The sequence below is a fragment of the Drosophila pseudoobscura genome, chromosome X (assembly GCF_009870125.1).
Source record: "Drosophila pseudoobscura strain MV-25-SWS-2005 chromosome X, UCI_Dpse_MV25, whole genome shotgun sequence".
In the NCBI taxonomy this organism is placed as follows: Eukaryota; Metazoa; Arthropoda; class Insecta; order Diptera; family Drosophilidae; genus Drosophila; species Drosophila pseudoobscura.
This window is the reverse complement of record NC_046683.1, coordinates 43831735-43855260: the sequence shown is the minus strand read 5'-3', so window position 1 is coordinate 43855260 and position 23526 is coordinate 43831735. Positions and strand designations below refer to the sequence as shown.

Below are 23526 nucleotides of genomic sequence, written 5' to 3'. Positions count from 1 at the left end.
ACCAAAACACCAAGACACCAAAAAATAGTGACACCTATCGCTGGCACTCTATCGATTGTTTTCTGACATCTCTAAAAAAATGGCCGCTCGCTAGCAAAAGAATAGATTTTTTTTTTTTAACTCAGTCGAAGTGTCACGAATCAATCAATTAAATATATAAATAGCTGTTGTCTGTTCAGTGGCCATAGAAAATGATGGCACAGATGGCAGGCGACAAATTGGACGCCAAGGAACCCTCCCAATGCGAGGAGGATGTTGGGCCAGGCGCACGCGTCAAAGAAGATTCTGAACCAAACACTGCAGCGAAGGTGGGGGTAAAAAAAGCGGGCTCCGATCCGGAAAAACGTAAAGACCTGCTCAAAGCAAATGGTCTCGAAAAGCAGGATGCTGCCTTGGACGAAATGAGTTCGTTGGAGCTGGAAATAGCCGAAATGCATAACATACACCCCTCCGATCAGGCCCTAGAGAATGCAGTCGAGAGTGCCTCTGCCAGCAGTGGTGGTGAAAATGGTAGCCCTGTTGCAGGGGGCGTGGACGAGCCCGCACAGACAACTGGTGACGGGACGACATTGCCGGACAAGCGACAGGACAAGGCCCGTGAGGGGGAGACCAGCGAACAGGCTCTCGAGGAAGTGGACCTAATCGCCCTACTAAAAGGCACGGATACACAAGAGGAAAAGTCTGCCATGGAGAAGACCCTTTCCGAATTGGATAACGTTGATGTGGAAGTAACCATCGTGGGCGAGGGGCAATATCCAACCTTGGAAGTCGACGATGAAGAACACAGTGTGCCGGCAACAACCGGCGCGAAGACCTCCAAGACATCCTTGTCCACCAAACTGCTCAGCAAAGCTTCCTCCTCCTCGTGCCCCCTTTACAAACCGAAGCTCTCGCCGGAGCAGGCACGAGCCGTGGCCCTGGAGCAAATAGCCGATCTAAAGGCACACAAATCGCGGCGCAGAGAGCCTGTGGCCAGTGTCGTGAAGCCCAAGGACATAGTGAGCACACTGAACGACGACTGGACCGACTGTGACTCCGACAGCGAGGTGCCAACAGTCGCCGCGGCTCCAGTCGTGCCCAAAAAGCTGCCTCCTCCCCAGCCGAAGGCCGTCAAGGTTGGGCCAGACAATTGCCAACGGATTTACAATCAGCTCAAGGTAATCCTGAAGCCGGTAAGCCCCAGAACTGTGGCTGCCTCCACGAAAGCCGTGAAGCGGGCAAAACCTGCCACACCCACAGAGCCCGTCGCGAGCGAAGCGCCTACAGGTACAGTACAGTGAAGATTTCCTCAAAGAAATTACAATTTTACGGCTTGAATTTTTTGCAGGGAACAAGCGCAATCGTGTGCCGAAGATAATATGGGATCCGGATGTGCCAGAGACGCAGAAATCGTTTGCCCAGTATGCCAGCTCCAAGGGAACGGCGACTCCGCCACTGGCGCCATCAACAGCGGCTGGCGCTGGCACATCAGCATCCCCAAAGACTGCGAAACCGAGCCCCGGCAATTCGACTTGGCTTGTGGTCAAGAGGGTGCCGCGGACCCCAACAGGAGCAACTACGGGTGCCCCAAAGCCGGAGGCTAGAGCCCCCGCCAAGCGTCGTTCCCGGACGCCAAACACAGGGCTGATGCGTGCAGCGACGCCAGAGGTGCGGGCACCCGCCAAGCGTCGCTCCCAAACTCCAAACACAGGCCTGGCCAACGGCGGCTCCCAGAAAAAGAAGAAAGTGAGCGAGATTGACCGCCTGATGGGGGATGAGGGTGCGGCCAACATGATCCAGGCAGTGGAGCACGAGCAGCGGGAGCATAGTGCCGGCGAAACGTCCAACAAGCCGCGTATGCGCAACCGGGCAATGACGGTAACAATGACGGTAGCTGGAGCTGGACGGGTGAGTAGTGGAACCACCCGCCAGAAGGTGTTTCTTCCAGCTATCAAGCTATCCCGTTTTTTTTTTTTCAGCCGGTCCAGCCCGCGCAGCCCGCGTCGCCCAAGAAGGAGGCGGCCAATGCCAGTGTTCCGAAGACCAGCAAACGCGCCGCAGCCGGTGCCTCCAGTGCTGTTTCCCCGAAGAACGCCACTCCCTCCGCCACTATAACCAAGCCACTGGCCTCCGACTCGTGGGACTACGTGTACAAGGGGCGGGTCGATGAAGAGTCCATGATTATGCGACGGCGTTCGAACAGCTCGTACTCGAGCAATGCGTCCGTGAATCGCCTCTCGCTGGACAACAAGACCGGAGCCGTGCTCTCGGACGAGGCTGCCGACGCGAACGATCCCACCTTTAAGTTCCTGAAACCGGAGAACAAAGCGAACCAAAGAACTTCCACAGGAGGCGAGGAGGCGCACACCCTCACCAACGACATGAAGCACAGCGCCAGTGGCCAGTCCAAGGAGGCAAAGACAACCGAACTGGTTGTCCTGCACAAGCTGGACAAGCTAGCGCATCTGGTGATCAATGTGCACCGCGGCAAGGCCGGCCACACCTACACCAGCCAGCTGCTGCAGAAGCTCAACGAGCTGCTCAACAGCGTCGCCAAGAACTCTCAGTACAACACAGTGCTGCTGACCGTGCAGGGTCCGCACTTCTGTCAGGGCATTGATTGCCAGGAGCTGGTCGGGGGCTCTGTCGAGAAGCGCAAGAACAGTGCCAGTCAGCTAACGCTGGCCCTCAAGTGAGTAGAATCTCTTTGACTTCTCCACCATGATCCCTTGCTTATGAAGTGTGCTTTTTTGTGTGCCTCCAGAAAATACCTACATACGCTGGCTACATTCCCAAAGCCTCTGGTGGCCGGCATTGTTGGCAATTTAAAGAATCTGGGCGTCATGCAGTTGCCGCACATGGACTATGTGGTGGCCGCTGATGATTGCTGCTTCGAGACCAATTATGCCAAGATTGGACAGCTGCCCGAGGGCTATGCACTCTTCCACAACCATCCAAAGGTTTCCGCTCTGGTGGTACGTTCAAATTCCTTCCTTTTAATAGATATATCAGAGAGTAATATCCTGTCTCTGATCGCAGCACTCGCGTTTGTTTCTGCTGGGCGAACGCTTGAGCGCTTCAGATCTGTTGGGGCCAAGCGGCTTCGTGGACAAGACTTGCCGCCCACGAAGCGTCGGCGAGGAAGCTCTGGCAGTGGCCACCTTAATATCCACAACAACGGCGGAGGTACGTGACAAAAATCTTGAAAAACTGCTGGCCATCGAACGATCCTTAATCGATCTTTAATATCTTTACCATCATTTGCAGTCGTATCGCAATCTGAAGAAGCTAAATCACTCGGCCATCAATTCGGCAAACTTGCCGCGAATGGACGAAGAGTTCAAGTCCATAGCGGAGCAATGGGCAACAGCCAGTGTCCAGGGGAATTTGAAACGTTATCTGAGCGGTGACGGTCATTTGTAAAGCTACCAAAATGCTCTGGTAGCCTACATACATTCGTTAATAATTCACTTTATTCAATTAAAGTCCACCTATAGTTGATCTAATTCGGATAGCAATTTTAAATTCTAACATCGGAAATCCACCTCCAAATAAGTATATAAACATGTACTGTACAAAAGCATAAGATTACTGAAGCTCTTAAACACATATGTCACCTAAATTTATCTACAATAAGAGTAATCCAGATGATAATCCAATTTTCCAGGATCTGTGGAAACATAAACTATCAAATGTTTTCGGTTTAATTACCTTTATAAAGACTACTGTTTTTATAACTAGTTTTGGAATGTGTTTTCTATGGGTTTGGTTTGGTAGGAGTGGTGGGCGCGGAGACGCCGATGCTACACCGTTGCTGCTATAAGAGGGGGCGAACGACGACGGCGCTGGACAGTCAAGTGCAGAGTGTGAGACAGAGTGCACGAAATAAAGCGAGTGCGAACGAACCAGAGAAGTGAGAAGTATAGTCAGCAATCCTAGTGCCAAAGGGGTATTAGCACAAAGGAGGAGCCAACGGGAGGAGGCCCAAGGGCGTAGCAGACGCAGCAGAGTACGGCAGATCCATGCCAAGGGTTAACCCATTGTGGTAGCCTCGAGCGACAAGAGCGTAGAGATTAATATCCACAGATTGTCAATAAAGATACCAGAAAACATACAGCCACCGACCGCTAAGCAGGCCTAGCTGACTTAGAAGGACAAAAACTCTACACAGTTCGCTTCAATGAAAATCCTCGAGTTTTGATCTCCGAGTTTACAGTTTTATTTTGCTCCAATTCCCATTTGGCGCCAATCGATTTAAGCCATTCGCCGCGAACATCCATCAGGTCGGGTGCGCTGCTTACCAACACTGGCAGTAGACAGTTCAAATGTTTCGGTTTTTTTTTTGTTTTGTTACCAGTTTATAAGTATATTGGGGGGGTGGGGGTAGTATCTAGAAAAGGTTCTTCTATTTAATGTACAGTGTAATGTAATGCATGCAACTAGTAATTAAACTACTAATGTCTACGTTTGATGTATGCCCGACAGCAGCTACCAGCTGGATGATGCTTAAATGCACATTCCGCCGTTCCGTTGCGTTCTGTTGCCGATCTACGCCCTAGTTGTGTTTCTCGTCCTCGTAGTAGGCAGGCAGCTCGGACTGAATACGCAGCAGGCGCACGTAGGTAACCAATTTCCATTCGCTCAACGGCTGCTCCTCGGCGTGCACAAAGCTGGACATGTAGGTGACCAGCTCCTGCGAGCCATCCTGGTCCAGATCGGCTATCAGCATCGAGTGCTCCTGGTTGTTAATATCCGGCTGGCACACCATCTCGTTGCGGTCCTGGCGGCAGAACTGCACAATGTTGCTCTGCGACGTGTTTTCGATCCGTGTATCGGCGCCCATGAACAAGACGAGAATGACCGTCTCGGTGATCATTTGCATTTTGTAGCTGCTGCCTCCGCCTCCGCCTCCGCTTCCGTTCACAGAGCTGGCCTTCGTCTGGTTCTTGTAGGGGACGCCATAGGCCTCCCGCTTTTCGATCAAGTGCTCAAAGACATCGAACTGCTGGCTGGCCGAGGGGAATTCATGGCCTTCTCCGGCTTCTCTGCGCTTCAGACGCTGCTGCTGCTGTTGCTGCTGCTTCTTGCCGTGGGACGACTTCTCCTTGTCCTTGATGGAGTTCATGTTCTTGGTGTTGCTGCTGCTGTTGCTGCCATTGCCATTGCCATTACCATTACCATTGCTCTTCTGCACATTGTTGTTGCTGTTATGTGCGGCCGGTGTAGATGTCTGGGAGGGGGACTGCTTCTGCACCTTGTTCCCGACATGCCACTTCCAGAACTTCATCACAAAGCCGGACATCTGGGATTTGGTGTTCTTAAAGTGATACTCAGCCGGCACCATGCCGTACATTCCGGTGTTTGTGAAATTCCTCAGCACGTGGGGCTTTCCATTGCGCACCTCGCTCAAAACGAAGGTCACGTTGCAGTCCTCCGGGCAAATGCCCCGATTCTCGACTACCAGTTCGCGTCCGCTTAGCGAGTAAATGTTGCGCTGCGAGTCGATCTCCCGGCGCTGTCCGTGGTTGCGGTGCTGGGAGATCTTGGAGGCAGACAGCAGACGTTGTCCCACAATCGATTTGTTGGTTATCAGCCCGTATAGCTCCGCCAGAGACTTGGAGCGCTGCTGGTCCGAGTTATTGGGCCGCAGACAGATGTAGCTGATATTTCCGGCCTCCAGCTGGAGTCGGCTCAGCTTCTGGCAGTCGTGGACCCGGAAGCCATCGCCTATGGGCCTACCATGGCGCCCCGATAGCAGTCGGAGCACATTGCGTGCCTCCAGTTGGGCCGCGGTCTCGTGCTTGGGTTGGATAAGCGACTTGGTGCGCTGCTCCAGCGACAGGCTGGACACGAGCAGTATGTCCAGCACTCCATCGCCATCCAGGTCGGGCAGAATGATGGGAAAGTCGTAGGCATCGATTTTGTGGGCCGAGCGCTCCTTGAAGCGCCAATGCCACTGTCCGGAGACCGGATTGATGGCCCCCAGCTCGCCGTACTCGTCAATCACCAGACAGTCCGTCTTCCCATTGTTGTCCACATCGATCAGCGTGCAGTCCAGGGCCGCCGGCTCATCCACCATCTCGTCGTACCAGGCCACAGCTCCAGAGCTGCCGATCAACGAGATGATCCCATTCCGCTTGTGATTGCCCGGCCGGAACTCCGGGAAGAAGGCATCGCCGCGGTACAGAAATATCAGATTGTTCTCCCAGGCGCGCAGTCCATTGACCACATTGATGCCGCCCTTGAGCTCTATTTTCGTATAGTTATTCAGCCAGTTGTGGGTCTTCACGCGGTCGCCCACGGCTGGGCAGGCCCCGGTGCCATCCGGATTGCCGCACGGCACCAGCCAGACAAAGCCGAAGACCGCAAAGAGGCACAGCAAGAGGGAGGCTATAAAGCAGCTGCGCCTTGCCGTCGACATGGCCGCGAGCTTGGACTCCTCCGTACTGCCGCCCAGGATGGCCACGTTGTCTGCCGTGGCATCGAATTCGCTGTTGAAGTTGGAGAACTCGGCTCCCACACTGCCGCCGCCCAAGTCGCTGAGCATCACGGACCGGAAAGTGTTTTGCATGTTCGTGGTGTAGCTGCTCGTGGGCGTCTCCAGTTGAAACTTCTGCGGCTGAGGATGGGACTGCGACTGGGACTGGTACTGGGATTGGGACTGAGATTGAGACTGCGGCTTGCTTACGATACGTGTGGCTGTGGGCCGCGTGTGCGGAGACTTGAGCGCCAAGGTATTTGGCGGAATGCGACTGCGTTGAGATTGGCGCTCCTGGGGCGTATGCTGCTGCTGCTGCTGCTGCTTTTGCTGTTGCTGTTGAGATTCGATGTGGAATCGCTGGCGATGCTTGCTGGCGTTGTGAATCTCGATCTCTTCGTCGGATTCGGAGTCGGTCATGGCCTGACTTAGCGGCGCGTAGATACCTTGGTGGGTGGTGCTGGTGGGCAATGACTCCGTGTGCAGCATTTTAGCTGAGTGATAGGAAAAATCAATAAGTTTCACTGTCAACGACTCGAGAGTGTAGACAGGAGGGTCAAATTCTCGGACTTACTGACCTTTATTTGATAGCACAAGCACTTGCTAGTTGCTGGCATCCACATAGCTACTATTTGTTGTATCTTTATTGGATTAGCCGAACATTAAATTCACAGGCACGGCCCCAAAGCAACCCCAACGACCAGAAGCTATTCGCATTTGTAACGTATGCCAGCCTGTTCACGTAAACTGTGACTGTGTAAAATGTGCTTGGAACTTATCGATAGGAATGTGACCAATGGAATGCCCATCACTACATGCAGCAAAAACAACAACAACAGCGTTTGTGGTTTACGTGCGTGAAAATTAGTTAAGTTTTTATGAAAAAACAGTATTTAGGACATTGCAAAAGCAATTCCAAGTGATCCGTATGCTGCGGCAAGGCCCTGTGCAATCGGTAATCAAATGCGTGACAGGCTCAAAGGGCAGAACGGAGTGAATTGACAAAAGTGAAAACGTCTCGGCAGTCATAGGAAAACGGTGCCAAAACGAAAAGAAAGAAAGAGCACGCTGCCAGAAAAGCACACAAGTACATACAAAGATACACGCAGTGCACTCGACGCCCCTCCCACACTCTTTAATTAGTTTGATTTTCCAGTAGTGAATAAATCTAAAACCAAAACCAAATCCCCCCACCGTTCGAGACGTGCAATCAAAAAAAAAAACCAAGCCCAATCACCACACACACATACACAACACTTCCCCACACGCACACACACACACACACCCATACATAGAAATTGTGTATATTGCGTAGCAAAGAAACGCCAACGTCGACGCCATCAGCCAACAACCAGCACCAAAAACAACAATAAGAATACAAGTAAATACACCAGCTCCAGAAGGTAGCCCCAACGCCAGCGGCAAGCCGCCCATATGTCCACCTACATGATGGCCAAAACGCTGGAGGAGCAGAGTCTTCGGGAGTGCGAGCACTATATACAGACGCACGGCATCCAGCGCGTCCTCAAAGACTGCATCGTCCAGCTGTGCGTCTGCCGACCCGAGAATCCCGTGCAGTTCCTGCGGCAGTACTTTCAGAAATTGGAGCGGGTGAGTCCCCCATTCATGCATATCTATATGTACATACTTTTTGGTTATTTGATTGCTTGTGGGTGTGTGCGTGTCACTGTCTGCGCGAATATTACGGCTGGGGGCCTCAGGGGGGGAAACCACAGCGACTGTGACTTGTTCCATGTTCACCATCCAGGGTTCTATCATCGCCCTCCACTGGCCTCTACCATCTTCAGTTACTTCCAACAACCTATGCTAAAAGGAACAATTGAATCCCAGAAGAGTTTCCTTTACCACTCGTGCTTCGATTTAAAGCAGTCGCGTAGTCAGCCATAGATGCTGGCGCCTCCCTGTTCAAGTCCAAGTCCAGGGCCAAGCGAGAGAGTGGGCCGAGGAAGGTCAAACCCGAGGAAGGGGGCCCGTCCCTAATAAAGCTGGTTTGGGGATCAGTCTGGGTATGGTATGCCATTCCCTTATCCTTCAAATGAACATCAAAAGATCACTTCTTTAAGAGGTTGGTAAGTGCAATAGCGACAATATGGGAGATGCGAGATGCGAGATGGCGAGGGAAATATATAAAAAGATTGTTGGGGGAGGCCTTGGAAAATGGTCAATCATGTTTCGTTGACTTTGGACTCTGGTGGCTGATGGGGACACGGACACGGACACCAGCCTCCATTTCCACCGCCATCCCCATCCCCATCCCCATCTCCATCTCCCGTTCGATGCGAAAGCAACAAGCGTGTGTTTGGGTTGGTCAACAGCCACTGCCAATGCCGCTCCACATGAAAATCAATATCACCTCCGGTCTATTTTTAAATGCAATGGAGCTAAGGACACATACTCACCTACACCCCTGCTCATGCGACAGGGAGTGTGAGGGGTTTTTTAAAGCACATCCCTGGGGATGTGTGGGACAGCCAGAGATAGAGATAGAGAGAGAGAGAGAGAGAGAGAATGCCCGGGCTAGTGCATCCTGCAGTTCGCCAGAGCCTGAAAGCTTCTCCTTTCTCGACGCAACAGACTGCAGAGAGCGCTGCTTGCAACCGGGCAGTGCCATGGCCATGTCCTACACCCACCTCTCCCTCTCCCTCTCTCTCTCTCTCTCTCTCTCTCTCTCACACTCTCTCTTTTCATTCCATGTGTGTGGGCGCTCTCTCGGGAGCTGCTACTGCTGCTGCTGCTGCTGCTGTTTTGCCTGTTGAATGCCCGAGTCAGCTTTCAGTCCGATAAACATCCTAGCGCCGAGCAGAAGCAATCAGAGGAAGCACCCGCCACCTGCAGAGTCCGTCGAAGGATTTGTTTTTTTTTGTTGTTGTTGTTGTTGTTGTTTTAGTGCTTGCTAGTCTGCTGTTGCGCCGCAATGGGCAACCAGCTGAGTATGAATAGCATCCAGGATGCGGTCATGGATCGCCTCAGGTCGGTGGCCCTAACCACCGACGAGAACGGAGCGATGCGCATCCGTTCCTTTTCCGAGGGCGGCGTGGGAGGCACCGCGGGCCACCATCACCATCAGCACTGCAGTGGACGCGGTGGGCGCATACTGCGCGAGAGCAGCATCGATGGGGGCGTTGCTGTCTTCGACGCCCTGCTGCGCGACGAGCACGAGCATCGGCTCAGCCTGGACGCGATGCATCGGGTGCGTCATGTGCGCACCTCGTGCACGACGATTCCCGAGGAGGAAATCGTAAGTGATCCCGAATCTCTCCTCCCTCCCTAGCCCCCTCCCTCGCGCCATCGCTCCATCGCTCCCTCCACGAAATCCATGAGAATTGCGCTCTGTCCGTGTATGGTCCGCCTAAAAGCTCTTCCCTCCCGCCTTAGTGCGAGAGTGTGCGCGTGAGAAAAGCTTTGGTTACAGTTATATTCTGCCTCCGCGTCTCTGCTGTGCTTCTACCTCGTGTAGCTGCAAATGACGATGTCGTTAGCGGCCCTAACGAAGACTTGATACCCCTCTCGGTAAGGCAGATTATAGCAGATGCAAGGTGTGGAAATCGGGAGTATATTTTCTCAAACTATATTTAATTGAAACATAATTATTTTATCCCATATACAGCCGCACGAGGATTTACATCCACTCCATCCTTCTACGGCCCAAGCCCCCTCCTCGCAGGAAGTGGCATTAAATGAGAGCTAAGTCGCTGGCTCTAGCCGGCTGAGGAGAGCTTTGGGCCTGGTGGCAACAGCATGCTTCTACCTGGATAAAAACCGACAAGAAGAGAGTTAAATCAATGTCTAAAATATAGTTTTTGAATAAACATACTTATATGTGTTTACAAAGCTTTTTTTATCCGTACCATTCGTATCAGGCGGACGCGGCCAGTTCTTGAACATCTTTGATGGGCAAAATGGTATACCCTCTACCCTGCACTCCTGCGGGGTATCGAAAACTTACCTGACGCACACAGACGCACTTACTATCCTCCTACACCCAAACACTGCTACTGTCTCTCTCTCTCTCTCTCTCTGTCTCTCTGTCTCTCACAGTTTGGGCAGCTTTTTTGCAAGTTAATGTCGAATTTGCACTTGAAACTCGAAAGGAGGCAGTAAACGAAATCAAAGCTGGCTTCTCCTTCTCCTTTAGCTCCTGCCGAAGCTTTTTGCCAGCCGCTGCGTCATAGCTGTATGTGTGTGCGAAAACTTTACTTTTTGCCCATATATATACATATATACATATATATATATATGTATATATGTGTATTTGTATCCTTTATCTGTGCGTGCGTATTGGTGAAGGTCATCCTGGTGTCGTCGTCGTCGTCGTCGTCGTCGTCGTCGTCCGTCTCGCAGTCAGAGTCAGAGTGCTTTCCTCTTCGGTTGCGTGTGTGCTCCTGTATCAGTCGCCTCCTATCGTCCGTTGTCCTCGTTACTGTGTTACTGTTACTGTTACTTTTACCGTTCGCCATTACCGTTACTGTAGCCGTGTCTGCGTCTGGTGGCGCTGCTTCTGCCGCTGATTGATTGCCTCTGGGGTATTCCGGCAGCGGGTCCTGATCATCGAATTGTTGACCACTTAATGGTCGTGTTTATAGCCGCGTTACGCGCCACAGCCCCCCGTCCCGCCCAGCGTTGCGACCTGTCATCGGCTCGTCCGCCCCTCCGTGCTGTTGACGCCGGCGTGTGATTAGAGACCCGAAAATCGTGCCAGACAAACGGCTTTACGACTTTATCGCCATTGACCGCCAAATTGGACCATAAAACAGACAACAACAAATCATAAAAAGTAAAGAAAAGAAAAGAAAACGAGGACTAGGACTAGGACTAGGAGGAACCCGAAACCAGAAACCAGGAAATCCAAGCGGATCAGCCATGGTGGGTACACTGGTTTATGTTGGGATGGATATGGTGGGGGGGGGAGGGGGATTATCCTTGGAAACTGTAGGCAAAATGTCATCTGATTTTCGCCTTTAATTGGGCTACTCTTCGTTGATTTATGGACAGGATTTTCCCGGAACTCAATTTGATATTGAAATCTATTTTGGTATATGTATTTCTGAGAACAATTGAGAAGAGTGGAGGTATCCCTATCGCACCCCCGACTTGTGCATAAATAAATCATCGTTTTGTGTCTGTTTCTGTTTTCATTTCGGGGGTCTCCATTTATTGAGAACCGAAACCAATGCGAAAACTTTTATGTAAATAATACACTCGCCCCCACAGACCGTTCCGTTTCGTTTCGTTTCGTTTCCGCAGACCTGCTCCCAGGACAAAAAACTTTCCTCCGTGTCCCCCGTATCTCCTTGTGTATCTCCGGCAGGATGTTGAGCGACCTTTTGTGCGCCCTCATCCATTAGACGGCTTATAAACGCCGTTTGCCTCAGACCAGCAGAGTGGCACATGAATAATTTGGCTAATAAGAAAACGAGGGAAAAAAATCTCAGTCCTGAAGCGCAGGAGAGGAAAGGCCTTAAGGCCGTAGGTTGTCGTTGGGAGGCCAACTCTGGCCTACTCCGATGAGCAACAGTTATAAAGGAGCTTACATTTCTCTTTCCCTTAAGCGAATGGTTCTCATTTCTTTTTTATTGTAGAAGGAAAAACTAAACTTTTCAGGAATAACCATTAAATATTTACACTCACTTAAATGCGAAAACTGTGAATGTGCGACAACCCTGGCACTAGCTGTTGTATTTTTCAGTGTGTACACATCGGCTTTCAATGTACAGTCAATTCAAAAGGCTAGAAAATAAAGAACTCCATTGAATGTATCGTATTTAAGCGAGAATTTCTCTGGGATAATCTCGGATGGTGTGTGATCTGTGTTAATCAATATTTTTACCGAATAATTGGTCTCTCGAAAGTTTCCTTTAACCACATTTATCCTTTGGGCCGTCTGACGTCAGCCGTCCAGCCATCCAGCCAGTCAGAGTCCTCGGACGTCGCTTCAGCTGTCAATTTGCTGCTCGGCGATGACAGCTGTGACGACGATTGTCGTTGTCCCTTTCGCAGGACATTCGCTTGCCAGTTGCCAAAATCATAAATGAGCAGCGGAGGACCATCGAAGGACCGTCGAAGGCATAGAACAGATCCCAGCTATCGATACGGGGACGCCTTTGTGTCCCCAAAAATAATGTTTATGCAGGCACTGGCAACAACAGAAGAAGCTTTCTGTGTAAATGATGGCTCTGAGAGGACCGACCACACATCACGGCGGGGGCAGGTGGCAGGTGGCAGGAGGCAGGAGGCAGTGTCACGAGCAGAACAAAAAGTTCACTGAATTGGAAATTTCGCTGAACAAAGTTTTGTGGGTGTTGCTTGCAGCGCACGGGGACCTGTTTTCCACGGGTCTTTTTCCAGGCTTTACGGCTGAAACATTTAAAGCGCAAAAACACGCCAAACAGTGCGGGAGGGAGAGAGAGAGGGGCAGCGGGGCAGAGGAGGAGAAACTGCGTCAAGTAGGGCGCAAAATTTTAATTAATTCGATTATAAAACGCAGTCACACACACACATTTTCAGTGTGTGGAAGAGTGCCAGAGCGGAAGCGAGGAACCGAACAACCGAGCAACCGAGGAACCGAGAAGACAAAAAGCTTTTCCGCATTTCAATGCAGCGCATCCTTTTCCGGGTTGGTCTTCCTCCGGCGCTCCTCCGATTGTTCCATGAGTGAACTCAACTGTGAGGCGATAGAAAGTTATGGCCAGTGGCCCACATTTCAGAGTGTTCCCGAGTGCTGCTGTGCTACAAAGGAAAACCGAAATTTAATTTGCCAGAGAGCCACAAAAGAACAGAGAACAGAAAACGGAGAGGAGGCAGAGCCAGAGCCAGGGATAAGATAATTCAATAGAGAAGTTTAGCGGAGGAGGCTATACTATGATATGATACATAATTCATTTCGTTCTTTCTTCGGCGTGTGCTGATGTCCTGGCGAAGCTCCCAGTCCTTGCTGTAGAATCAGCGAAGAGTGCAAAAAGGGAATGCCCGAGAATAAAGGCAACAAAATGCACGTCGTGTGCATGATACCTTCACGATTTACCTTGAAGGAATGACAAATTGCATCCACTAACACCCACTTAAGGGGCGCACAGAGAGGCCCCTCTCCTCGAGGCGCTGCTCAGATTGCCACACTTAACCTGTCATCCAACCTGCACCTGCACCTGTGCCCCAGCTGCCCCAAGGCCCCAGGGGCAGAGACAGTTGTAATCCTAACTAGGCGTCTGTGGAGGGCCCTTCGCATCGTCCATCCCAGTGCTAATGAGAGCATTCCATGAAGATGGTTTCGCTTTCGAGGGCCCAAGGGCCCACTAGCACGAGCACGAGCACGAGTATGAGATATAATTGTAATTGTTATTGACAATTTATCCGGAGTGAGCAAGCGGCGAATGTGCGCGAGTGAATTTGCATATTTATGGCCACACGAAACTATAAATTGCTGCCATAGCAAATCAAATCTGTTTCCGCCGCTGCCTGGCGAAAAAATACTCGTAAGCCGCCTACAAACTTTCGGTTTTTTTTTTGTTTGTTGCCCTTCCAGAGGGTATTCAGATTTTGATTAACCTTTTGGTCAGCCAAGAAATACAACAGAAGGAGTGTCAGCGTGTCCTTCTCTATGAAAAGTTCTGCATTCTAGGAACCACAAATATCGACAGATCTGCAACATACGAGTATGGAACGATATATCGGACATTTGAGTGATCAATCTTTAAGGGTATCAAATGCCTCGACCTCCAAATCCAGCTTTTCTTTCTTGATTTCTTGATATCTTGTTTTCTTGTTTTCTTGTTATTTTTGCAGCTTTTCCGTTTTGATGTTATTGTTGTTGTCTTCTGTTGGCACTGGCGCTCAAATTGATTTGTTTTCAGAGACCTGGGAGCCCCGAAAGGTGCGCGAATCGAATGGAACGGGCACTCGGCCTTCCATTCCTCTCATCTTCGGGTTCTTCGGGCCAAAAAGTGCTCTTGGCCACAATTTGTGGCCGTGTGGTTGTGTGGCTCTCATGCTTGTTGTAGTTTCTGTGATGACTCCCAATTTTTAAATATTTTGTAGCGAATGTTACTTTCGTTATAATTGATAAAGCGGCCAGAGGGTCATGTTATGGCAGCACTGGGAGAAATTTTCGACTAAGAAATGCAAAACGGAAAGAAAAAGAAACCTTAGAGAAGGCCAGAGAAAAGAGTTGGAAGTAAAGACCTTAAGTCTTAAGGAATAAGTAATATATTTAAAACAAAAATGGATGTAAGAAATGAAGGGAAAATATTGATAAAAGCGACACTGCACTCGTGTCATGCACACGACATCTATTTTATTTTTGGATTCTCAGACATTCTCTTTTGCCGCAATGCAATCGCTTGGCCCCAGTTGTCGAAGACTACATCTTGGAGCAATGGGTACAGTCTGAAACGACGGTTTCATACAGATTTTATCTTCAAAGTATACTCAAAGTTGACTCGACTTTCTAATAATTCCATAAAATAAGTTATGTGGTTTTTCCAAGTGGTGAATGGCATGACAACCCACCTACTACCATTCCTTAGAATATCTATTAGATGTCTTAAGCGGGAAAAACCATCCTTCAGCTAGACACTTTGTGTATTTTGTTTTTGCATTCTCGGTCGCGCCTTATTTGGCGCTCTGGCGCCACTCGCCTTCCAGTATTTCTTCTTTTCACTTTTCGCGTTTGCGTCCGAGGGGCTCCAGTTGTCGAAGAATAAATCTGGGAGCAGTGCGAGACCAAGGGATACAGATTCATACAGATTTGATTGGTTTTTTCTCGCAGTGCTGCTGCCTAAATCTCACGGGGGCTGCCTCTTGGCCACAGCAACCTACCACAAAAGCAACCTCGAACGGTCTGCAGAGCAGAGCAGAGCACACACCACACATAACGGTTCACAGATACACACAGAGACACACACATGTGTAGCAGGATGAGTGGGCGTGTGGGCGGTGGAGGAAACTATTCAGCAGAGACGCGAAGCCGCGACGCTGCCGTCGCTGCCGCTGCCGTCAGCCGCTGCCGTCAGCCGCACAGTTTTGCGGCAAACGGAACGCGATTTCGAATTGAGTTTTCAGTTTGTGTCGCGCCTCCGTTTTGTAAATACGCGAAAAGACAGACAATACGCCGAGTCCAAGTCCGATTCCGATTCCGAGTCCCCGGGTCCGGGAAAAGCAGAAGCAAAAGCAGAAGCAGAAACAGAAGCGGCAACAGCAACAGCAACAACAGCGGGTAGACACAAGAAACACACACAGAATATCGTACATGCTATAGCCCTGCCACATACTGAGTCGTGTTCCTGCAATTGGATTAATTAAGCAATTATACGAGACAGTATATGGCAGGAAGGGAAACAACAGAAGCGAAAACTGCCGACTTAAGGAGCAGCAGAGAGAGCGAGAGAGATGGAAAAAAAAAATGGAAATTAAAGACTAGAAAAGAAAATTAAATCACATAAATATGTGCCCCTCTAGTGACGCACGATCTCATAATGATATATTTTTAGGATCTCTCTTGTTTTTTTTTATATAATTTTATACCCAATGGCATCGCACATTTATGCCAATTAATTTCGTGGCGAATTCTTTTAATAGCCAGTGCCCCCAGTAAATATCAATCATACGCAGTGCTGCACACTGCATGTCTTTCTCGGTCTTGGAGGGGGGGGGAAAACCCTTTTGCAAAGACCTTTACTTGTTTGATCAGCTCAAGCTGAAAGTGTCTGCTGATGGATAGAATTTGTGTCCAATTCGAAGAAATATTTCTCAGCATTTCTGAATATTTATTTTTATAAAACTTTGACATTGGATTTGTCATTGCCTGGCATGGCTGGCCGTATTTGCTCGCCTGTCCGCGCCATACGTATACGTAATATTTCTATAATATTTCTCACTCTTCTTTGCTGTTGCTGTTGGTGCTGCTGCCACCGCTGCTTGTAGTTTTGTGGCTAGTGCTAGATTCGTTCTTCTGCTGTTTGCTGCGAGAAGCATAAGAATCACAAATCCAACAGTGGAAACATTCTACAATATAAATCTCACAGCACGTCGCGCATTTTCGTTTCGTTGTTTGTTTTTCTGTGTCCATATAAGAAGTGAATTTGTTGTTGAACATTGAGAAGTGGCACACACACACACACACCTACACACCTACAAGCGGATAACAAAAGAAACACTAAAACACACGCACAGATACTCGACCAAAAGCAGAAAATATGCCTAAGGTTTGCAAAATGCTTCTTCTGTTAGTCCCATAAGTCTTCCATATATGTATGTACATTTAAGTAGAACCATAAGTCCAGTCTAGTTTTTACTGCTATTCATTCATTATACGATTCTACGAGTACACATGCATCTGTATGTGTGTTTGTTTGATTGTGTGCATCGCTTGCACAATCACTCGTTTATTCATGCTCATTGGAGGCAACAACACATCCCACACAGGCAGCCACAATTGCATTCAACGGCCAGAGCGTGGAGCTCTATTGCCCCCCCATTTGTCGACCCATAAGTGCTCCATTGTCACTGTTATAATGCACATTTTGTGCACCGTAGACAAGTGAAAATAGGCTGGGAAAAATGCTTAACTAACTTTTATCTCTAACGGGGTACACGAACTGCGGTTGCTGCACCCACATCTCACTCTCGGTGTGTTATATTTGTATATCCCTATTTATATATTTGGATTCTACCTACTCGTATAATGATCCCTGTTGTACACTATTCAGAGTTGCTCTGGATATCTCTTCAAGGGGGGGCTAATCGTTTAGGGGCTTCTTAGCGTTGGAGACCTTTTCTGTTATACTCAACAATACTAAGTGTTTGCAAGGATAAACACAGCCCCACAAAACTGTTATACATCGAAATGCTAAAATACCATTACACCAACTGGCATACGAGTGCAAAAACTGTTATATACACAGGTATACTGGTCGTATACAGTTACAAAAATTGTAAAACTGATATGAAAAGTGGTATACTGTTATACTGGTATACAAATTTGTTTACAGGCATACCATCTGTTTTAGGAAAGAGTGTTATACTGTTATACGAACTGTTATACTTTTATAAAAACTGCTAAACTATTCCTCAAAGTGCTAAAAACCCATTTTCGACATCCTTTGCTTGGCCATTGACACAAGAATATCGGCTATATCTGCCATATCTGCTAATTTGTCCGCATTCCGTCTACCACTTTTCACATGTCACCCTCTTGTCCCACCTTCTCAACGTATCTCAACCACGCCCGCCTTTTTATTTGCTGACATCTACGAGTAATCAGAGTGGCATTTGTCACCGTTCCCATAAATGTTGTTTGGCCTTTATTAGCAAGTAATTTTGATAAGGGCCCCCAATGTCGAGCCTCGAGCTGTGTGACGCTCTCGACAAGACTCCACACTTTCGAGCCACCCGGGGCCTACGTGGGTAAGAAGAGGTTTTACCAGCGCACGAAGCCCCAACCACAAAGTCAACTCATCCGTCGGCAGGGCGGGGCGGGGCAGGGCAGGGCAGGGCAGGGCAGGGGTTTTTGGATTCAATTTACACTGCGAAATCGATTTCCGCTAAACGGTACGACTATGTCATCGGAAAACGCTGCTAAAAGCGGAAAACCATGCAGCTGACAAAAAGTCCGGAAAAGGGGAAATTCAGTAAAGGAAATAAATCGCAAAAGAGTGTTCGTGTTTGTGTTCGGGTTAAGGGTGGGGGCATGGCCACTGCCACTGCCACGGCCACTGCCACGGCCACGGGTTGGCTGGGCGCCGACTCCGCGTCTGCACAAAGGTCACGGTCATATCGCTCGTATCGCAAGGCACACACGCCCCACGACTGGGTATGGCTGGGTCCTGACTACTGGCTCCTGACCCTGACAGGAGCCCAGAGTCAACAAAGTTGCAATTTTATTGCAGGAGCCGGAGCCGGTGGCAGTGTGGTGGCATGACTGCATGATGCTGCTTTTCTGCTGCTGTTGAATGTTGGAGGTTGGCCGTTGGCTGCCGGCTGCCGGCTGGCTGCACAGGTCCCACGAATGGCGCTGAAATATATATGCAAATTCAGCGATGGACTGTGGACTCGCCTCGACATGGGAGCCGATATTGGAGCCATTTGTATGCCTGGCAGGTGGCGGCGAATGGGGCGGCACTCGACTGTTTTGACACCTGAATTCATTCGAAGCGAGAGGTCCCGTCCCGCTGCCCAGTGCCCAGTACTTTGAGGGGCCACACATTCGGAGTGGCTCGTGCTATCATCATCCCCGACCGATGATTGTTTGGTTCACTTTATAATTGCGATTCTCTCTCTTCTCTGGTTTATTTTCTCCTTTTTCTCATATTTTTCAACCGCTTTGTTTACAATATTCGCGCTCGCCTTCGTGCGTTTGTTTAGACAATAAAAAACTTGCGCCGTTTCATTTGAAGTTCTGTGGCCCCCCGCCCGATGATATTTTATGGGTAGTAATAAATGATTTTCGATGGTCGTTCCGCTTGGGTTTTTCGAAGCAAAATCCCACTGTAGAACAAATCTTTTGCGTGCTTCAAGACGTTTGCAAAAACAACAAAATATCTGTAGTTAAGATTCAAAGAAAATCTTTTAATATTTTATTTTATTCAACGATACCTTGAAGGAAGATATACCAAGATTTCTGATCTTCTTAAGGATTTTCGGGGGTTCTAAAGAAATTCTCGATTTTTCCCTGAGATCCTGGGACTGCGAGGAACGGGCCCTAAGGCCGGTTTCTCGACTGCGGGTCAAGGTGCTGGTTAGTTGTCGAATAACAGGGTGCTGTAAGGCGCACAAATGTGCTGTAGAGCGCAAAACCCAGGACTGCTTTGATTATTACAAGAAAGATTTCTTTTAGATGGGACTTAATGCAAGCCCCTTGGATATTACCATTAAATATACCCCAGATAGAGGGGTGTACGTTGGTGCTTCTTGAACCATTAGATCGATTATTAGATAGCAAATATCTCGTGCACTTGTGGATGCACTTTGATGGCTATTTTTAGGCGGAATGGAACTGACAGCTGGCCGCCACTTGCAGTCGCATTGAGTGACAGTTTAATGCAACTTAATCATGCTACTTGGGGCAGCTGCTGGTCAGAGTTCTGCCTGGCTGCTTTGACGTCAGAGACCACCCCCCACCGTTCCCCCCTTTAGATACACACTTCCCGGGCCCGGGCCCGACCCAGAGCCTCGCGCACTGCAATTGGGCAGCTGGACGGCTGCCTGGGATGGGGGGGAGGGGGAGGGGGGATATGGGGAATGTGGGCTGCATGTGGGCCTTAATTTGCATAAGAAGTTAAGACGCCAGGCAGGATACAGACACCGCGCGCCAGAAGTCAGAATGCAAAGCTCTTCAGCTTTTAACTGCCGGGCGGGATGATGATGACGAGAGAGCTTAATGACTTTCGCGTGGGTGAACGGGGCAGGGGAGGGGCGGAAGAGAGGGAAAGGGGAACGGAGCTTTTCCGGGTTCCGTGCATCTGCCTTTTGACATTTGAATAATGTATTTCTCAGAAAGAGCTCGTGGCACTCCTGATTGCAGTTTCTGTGTCCTCGCCCCCAGACGCGCCCACTCCGCCCACAGCGAATGACGCACATCACACGCACGAAAGGAGTGGGAGTTGCAGGTTACGCCAGGGGTCGGGACATCCTCCGAAACTGGCAAAAGGTTATACCCAAATAATCAACAGAATGGAGCCTGCCAATGAAGAAGGAGAGACGGGACCCGAAGAGAACTTCAATACATCGGAAATAAAGGACTCAAATTTCTTTCTTCTTTCCCTCTTTGAGTTCTTTTTGCTTTGTTTTATGATAATAGAGCTACCGATTACCCTTTTCGTTAATTTCGACGGAAATCGGAATTATGAGAACCTCCAATTTTCCCTAATGCCGTGTTTCTTAGCAGTATATGAGCTAGCCAAACGCTTACTTCAATTACATTCACGGAGGGCCTTCAACAATAATAATAATAATTATAATAATTTGTAAATCCGATTAATTCTATAGGGAAATGTTGGACATTAACAGTTTGTGATTCAACAGAAATATTTACATAAATTGAAGATGAAATCTGAATGGAATCATCGTTTAAGACACGTCCTTGGTCTCCCAGCTGGAGCCCCTCGGACGCACAAGCCTGAGACGGCTTAAAAAAAGCTCGGACCGAGAGTGCAAAAACAAAATACGCATAGAGTGCGCTTGCGCTCGAGCCTAGCTGATAAGGAGGATTTTTCTAAATTCAACATCTGGCTTTAGGTATCTATCGTCGCCCGATAGCTTGCTTTGGGTAGCCACCCGATATTTTGTGCACGTAAATTCTCGATATATCGCGGTTCATCGAGGGGCTTGCCCCCTAGTAATACCTATTTCTATTCGGAACTTTTTGTATTATATAAAACAAATTATAAACCGTTTTATCTACATTATAGTGTAGTTAGGAATAGAGTCATAAAATGCGTAAGACCCTGATAGAGCTATATAAAATGTAATCTATATAAGCGATAATGAGAGCGATATGCCGTGATACTAATGAGATCTCTTTGTTTGTTGTCGTTTGCAGGAACAAGTCAAACTGGATGCCAGCAAACAGGTCATCAGCCCAGACGACTGCGACGATCTCAGCCCAATGCCACAAACAGCTGCTCCGCCGGTGCGCAGGCGCGGCGGCATCTCCGCGGAGCCCGTCACCGAGGAGGATGCCAGCAACTATGTGAAGAAGGTGGTGCCAAAGGACTACAAGACAATGAATTCCCTGTCCAAGGCCATTGCCAAGAACGTGCTCTTCGCCCATCTGGACGAGAGCGAGCGCTCCGATATATTCGATGCCATGTTCCCCGTCAACCACATAGCCGGCGAGAACATTATCCAGCAGGGCGATGAGGGCGACAACTTCTATGTCATCGATGTGGGAGAGGTTGATGTGAGTAGTCCATGAATGGCCATGAATGGCCAGTAAGTACTTTCTGCACCCCCGACTCACTGTGGCTCTTCTCGAACAGGTTTTCGTCAACTCCGAGCTGGTGACCACCATCAGCGAGGGCGGCAGCTTTGGCGAACTGGCCCTGATCTATGGCACACCTCGGGCTGCCACCGTGCGGGCCAAGAGCGACGTTAAGCTGTGGGGCATCGATCGCGACTCCTACAGACGCATTCTGATGGGATCCACCATTCGCAAGCGCAAGATGTACGAGGAGTTCTTGTCGCGCGTCTCCATTCTGGAGAGCCTGGACAAGTGGGAGCGCCTCACGGTGGCCGATTCGCTCGAGACATGCTCCTTTGACGATGGCGAGACGATCGTGAAGCAGGGAGCGGCCGGCGATGACTTCTACATCATCCTCGAGGGCTGTGCGGTGGTGCTGCAGCAGCGATCTGAGGTGAGTCCCCCCACAGAGCTCAGCTTAAAGAGCAATTATCGAATTATCCCTGTTTATTCTTATTTTTGCAGCAGGGCGAAGACCCTGCTGAGGTAGGTCGCCTGGGCTCGAGCGATTACTTTGGTGAGATTGCCCTGCTGTTGGATCGGCCACGTGCTGCTACAGTGGTGGCCCGCGGGCCGCTCAAGTGCGTCAAGCTGGATCGGGCGAGGTACGTGAAAGGAACTATAATTAAGAAACTGTTTTGACGCGTGTCATCCCTCCCATGTCCTTCAGATTCGAGCGCGTTTTGGGACCCTGCGCAGACATACTCAAACGCAACATCACGCAGTACAACAGCTTCGTGTCGTTGTCCGTCTAAATCAAGGACAACAACAGCAGCAGCATAAAGCACACCACAGCAGCAACCAACAAAACCAACAAACAAACAAACAACAACGCAGCGAACGCCCACAACAAACATCTGCAGCAAAAACAACAGCATCTAGATGAAGACGAAGACGAAGACAAAGACGAAGAAGAAGAACCCGTAGAATAAGGGGTTCAATGCTCAGCAGCAAGAAATGAAAATGTCGTAAACACTAAACACTATATGAATTTGTAAAGTTAATTGCCTTCCATCCTGTCCCCAAGGGATGGATAGACATAGACCCTTACATGGCGATGTTTGCGATAGGGGAAGAAGGAGCGGAGAGGGAGGTGAGGACGTATCCAGAGCCCAGGACAAAACTATGTTAATTAATATGATTCTGTATGTTGTGCTGAAAGTTACATATACTATTCGTGTACGTGTGTTCTCTGTGCACAGATTGCGGCGGCATGTTCCCCTACGCCCCTACGCGACTCTGCGACACTGGAGCCTGGGATTTCTTTTCGTTGTTTCGCCAGGCCCCTACTTCTGAATTCTATTCATTCTATTTACTCAAAGACTTCTCTGCACCTTTCTCTTCCGAAAGAGTCTCGAGCTCTATTTCAAAAGAAAAATCTATTTGTTCTGCAAATGGAACATGCTGCCACCCAAAACAAAAAAGATGGAAAGAAAACCAAAAGAAAAACGTTTCATTAAATATTCAAAAGATGTCTGAATGTTTTTGAGCAAAAGAATTAAAACAAAATTACAAAAATATATGTGTATTAAGGAAAATTAGCCACTGACACACCCACACCCACACATACACTCACACTCTCACACAGATACGATTGCGGGCGAGAGCTGGGGGAAAAGTCATATAGGAAAAGTGAACGGAGGAGGAGAGCCACAAACGATTTTCTGAACAGTTTTTAATTTTAGTAAATTATTTTTAAACCTACAATTTAGCGGCCAACATGAAGTCGGAAAGTTCTATGAAAATATTTAACTGAAATTAAACAGAAAAAAAAAAAAATAAGAAAAATCCCCTTTTACCCCTCAATTCTTGTTGTTGTTTCTTCACGAACGAAAGGGTTCTGTAATTCGAACTTAGTTCTATTATTATTTTTATTTTTTGTATATTTATGATTTGTTAACCCACTAATTTAAGCTTTTGGCTAACTTTTTTTTTTTGGAACTGTTATACCATTGAAATTAGTACAGTTTTTACTCTGTAATACACACCCACACATACACACACACACACACATATGTACGTACATGGAATGCATGCCAAAATAGAGGGTCAACGGAGTATTAAGATATTTGTAAATTAATTCAAAATTTAAATCAAT

The 23526-nt window shown here is 48.8% G+C and overlaps 4 protein-coding genes and 1 long non-coding RNA gene across 7 annotated transcripts; 3 read left to right on the top strand and 2 right to left on the bottom strand.

Annotated features, from left to right (window-relative positions):
* The first annotated feature begins 75 nt into the window (after nucleotides 1–75).
* HIPP1 (HP1 and insulator partner protein 1) lies at nucleotides 76–3716 on the top strand. 2 transcript variants are annotated; one of them, XM_015187155.2, is made up of 6 exons: nucleotides 76–1266; nucleotides 1328–1857; nucleotides 1959–2671; nucleotides 2744–2954; nucleotides 3019–3165; nucleotides 3247–3716. In XM_015187155.2, the coding sequence occupies exons 1-6, from the start codon at nucleotides 192–194 to the stop codon at nucleotides 3400–3402; spliced, it is 2832 nt and encodes a 943-aa protein (XP_015042641.2). In that variant the 5' UTR covers nucleotides 76–191; the 3' UTR covers nucleotides 3403–3716. The 2 variants fall into 2 exon arrangements, with proteins under 2 accessions (XP_015042641.2, XP_001353226.3); XM_001353190.4 differs by having other exon boundaries at nucleotides 77–1266; nucleotides 1328–1887; nucleotides 3247–3699.
* Nucleotides 3717–4155: 439 nt separating this feature from the next.
* Nucleotides 4156–7192, bottom strand: LOC4812769 (uncharacterized). The gene is made up of 2 exons (XM_001353189.5): nucleotides 7036–7192; nucleotides 4156–6951 (listed from the first exon to the last, which is right to left on the bottom strand). The coding sequence occupies exon 2, from the start codon at nucleotides 6944–6946 to the stop codon at nucleotides 4535–4537; it is 2412 nt and encodes an 803-aa protein (XP_001353225.3). The 5' UTR covers nucleotides 6947–6951; nucleotides 7036–7192; the 3' UTR covers nucleotides 4156–4534.
* A 664-nt stretch (nucleotides 7193–7856) lies between these two features.
* Nucleotides 7857–23193, top strand: Pka-R1 (protein kinase, cAMP-dependent, regulatory subunit type 1). Of its 2 annotated transcripts, none has more exons than XM_001353187.4 (5): nucleotides 7857–8068; nucleotides 21009–21368; nucleotides 21448–21822; nucleotides 21894–22033; nucleotides 22099–23193. In XM_001353187.4, exons 1-5 carry the CDS (start codon nucleotides 7892–7894, stop codon nucleotides 22181–22183), a joined length of 1137 nt encoding a protein of 378 aa, XP_001353223.3. In that variant the 5' UTR covers nucleotides 7857–7891; the 3' UTR covers nucleotides 22184–23193. The 2 variants fall into 2 exon arrangements, with proteins under 2 accessions (XP_001353223.3, XP_033240189.1); XM_033384298.1 differs by lacking the exon at nucleotides 7857–8068 and adding an exon at nucleotides 16460–16674.
* On the top strand, nucleotides 8077–10310 carry LOC26531951 (uncharacterized). The gene is made up of 2 exons (XM_015187154.2): nucleotides 8077–9716; nucleotides 10086–10310. Exons 1-2 carry the CDS (start codon nucleotides 9393–9395, stop codon nucleotides 10164–10166), a joined length of 405 nt encoding a protein of 134 aa, XP_015042640.1. The 5' UTR covers nucleotides 8077–9392; the 3' UTR covers nucleotides 10167–10310.
* On the bottom strand, nucleotides 10011–11340 carry LOC117184974 (uncharacterized). Its single transcript, XR_004470455.1, has 2 exons — nucleotides 10293–11340; nucleotides 10011–10226 (listed from the first exon to the last, which is right to left on the bottom strand). It is a non-coding gene; the product is annotated as an uncharacterized lncRNA (long non-coding RNA).
* Nucleotides 23194–23526: the final 333 nt, after the last annotated feature.